Source organism: Austrofundulus limnaeus, unplaced genomic scaffold (genome assembly GCF_001266775.1).
Source record: "Austrofundulus limnaeus strain Quisiro unplaced genomic scaffold, Austrofundulus_limnaeus-1.0 Scaffold490, whole genome shotgun sequence".
Taxonomy (NCBI): domain Eukaryota; kingdom Metazoa; phylum Chordata; class Actinopteri; order Cyprinodontiformes; family Rivulidae; genus Austrofundulus; species Austrofundulus limnaeus.
In genome coordinates this window covers 83,003-85,186 of record NW_013952892.1, presented here as the reverse complement: position 1 = coordinate 85,186, position 2,184 = coordinate 83,003, and the positions used below count along the sequence as shown (strand labels likewise).

Genomic DNA, 2,184 nt, shown 5'->3' with positions numbered 1-2,184 from the left:
ATCCAGTCTTATTTAGTCAACTCCATTCAAGAAGATAGCCACAATTAGCTGATCTAATTTAAACAGCTAATGTAACTCAGCCTTTAAGCTTCCATCTGAAGCTGAAGAAGTGTCTCTGTGTAAACACCTCCCCCTGGTGGCAGCAGCAGGTTCCAGTATTTCATCTTCCTGAAACTGACTCCTCCTCAGTGAAGCTGAAGTTGCTGATGTGGTATTCTTTATGTTCCTGCAGAAGAGACACGGTGCCGTCAGTCAGTTTGGAGCTTCATGAGCAGAACCTGAGAGGAAACAGAACAGCTGAAGATTTCAACTCTCACCACCTCCTGCAGCAGCATCTCTACAAGTCCAGGAACCAGGTGGACAAGTCCAGATACAGCTAAATGTCCTCACCTAGGCTGTTTTCTGTCCTTATCTCGATTGTCTCCTGTCCTTATCTCAATTGTCTCCTGTCCTTATCTCAATTGTCTCATGTCCTTACCTAGATTGTCTCCTGTCCTTAACTTGGCTGTCTCCTGTCTTTATCTTGTCTCCTGTCCTTATCTTGATTGTCTTGTGTCCGTATCGATTGTCTCCTGTCCTTACCTTGATTGTCTTCTGTCCTTATCTCGATTGTCTCCTGTCCTTATTATCTCGATTGTCTCCTGTCCTTACCTTGATTGTCTTTTGTCCTTATCTCGATTGTCTCCTGTCCTTATCTCAATTGTCTCATGTCCTTACCTAGATTGTCTCCTGTCCTTAACTTGGCTGTCTTCTGTCCTTATCTCAATTGTCTCCTGTCTTTATCTTGTCTCCTGTCCTTATCTTGATTGTCTTGTGTCCTTATCGATTGTCTCCTGTCCTTATCTCGATTGTCTCCTGTCCTTATTCTCGATTGTCTCCTGTCCTTACCTCGATTGTCTCCTGTCCTTACCTTGATTGTCTTGTGTCCTTATCTCGATTGTCTCCTGTCCTTATCTCGATTGTCACCTGTCCTTACCTCGATTGTCTCCTGTTCTTATCTCGATTGTCTCCTGTCCTTACCTTGACTGTATTGTGTCCTTACCTAGACTGTCTCCTGTCCTTAACTTGTCTCCTGTCCTTAACTCGATTGTCTCCTGTCCTTACCTCGATTGTCTTCTGTCCTTATCTCGATTGTCTCCTGTCCTTACCTTGACTGTCTCCTCTCCTCAACTTGTCTCCTGTCCTTACCTCGATTGTCTCCTGTCCTTATCTCGATTGTCTCCTGTCCTTATCTTGTCTCCTGTCCTTACCTCGACTGTCTCCTGTCCTTATCTTGTGTCCTTATCTCGATTGTCTTCTGTCCTTACCTCGACTGTCTCCTGTCCTTACCTCGATTATCTTGTGTCCTTACCTCGATTGTCTCCTGTCCTTATCTCGATTGTCTCCTGTCCTTATCTTGTCTCCTGTCCTTATCTCGATTGTCTCCTGTCCTTGTCTCCTGTCCTTATCTTGTCTCCTGTCCTTACCTCGACTGTCTCCTGTCCTTATCTTGTGTCCTTATCTCGATTGTCTTCTGTCCTTACCTCGACTGTCTCCTGCCCTTACCTTGATTGTCTCCTGTCCTTATCTTGGCTGTCTTCTGTCCTTACCTCGATTGTCTCCTGTCTTTATCTTGTCTCCTATCCTTACCTTGATTGTCTTGTGTCCTTATCTCGGTTGTCTCCTGTCCTTATCTTGTCTCCTGTCCTTATCTCGATCGTCTCATGTCCTTACCTTGTCTTCTGTCCTTATCTCGATTGTCTCCTGTCCTTATTTTGGCTGTCTTCTGTCCTTACCTCGATTGTCTCCTGTCTTTATCTTGATTGTCTCCTGTCCTTATCTCAATTGTCTTCTGTCCTTTCCTCGACTGTCTCCTGTCCTTACCTTGATTATCTTGTGTCCTTACCTCGACTGTCTCCTGTCCTCACTTTGATTGTCTTCTGCTCTGAAGCACCGACACAGGTACAGCCGAAGCCACTTTGATATCAACAAAGATGAAGACGAAGTCCTGGAGATCTTCCAGAGGACCATGAAGAGTCGCCTGGAGTCCTTCAAGTCTGGAAAGATGGGCGTGGCCCCGCCAAAGACGATAACAAAACATTCGAAGAAAGATCAGCAGCCTAAGGTCTGAGACAAAACATTTTATATGCTGAACTTTTAATAATTCACAAAAGTAGAAAAACAATAAAAACCTAAAAGTAAAAG

At 44.6% G+C, this 2,184-nt stretch overlaps 1 protein-coding gene across 1 annotated transcript in view; it reads left to right on the top strand.

Annotated features, from left to right (window-relative positions):
- slc9a3.1 (solute carrier family 9 member A3, tandem duplicate 1) overlaps nt 1-2,184 on the top strand; it is a gene marked incomplete in the record, with an annotated part of 32,527 nt that overhangs the window by 29,315 nt on the left and 1,028 nt on the right. Inside the window, 2 exon segments of the mRNA XM_014025671.1 lie at nt 233-356; nt 1,931-2,100. Of these exon segments, the coding sequence (XP_013881125.1) occupies nt 233-356; nt 1,931-2,100 (294 nt within the window).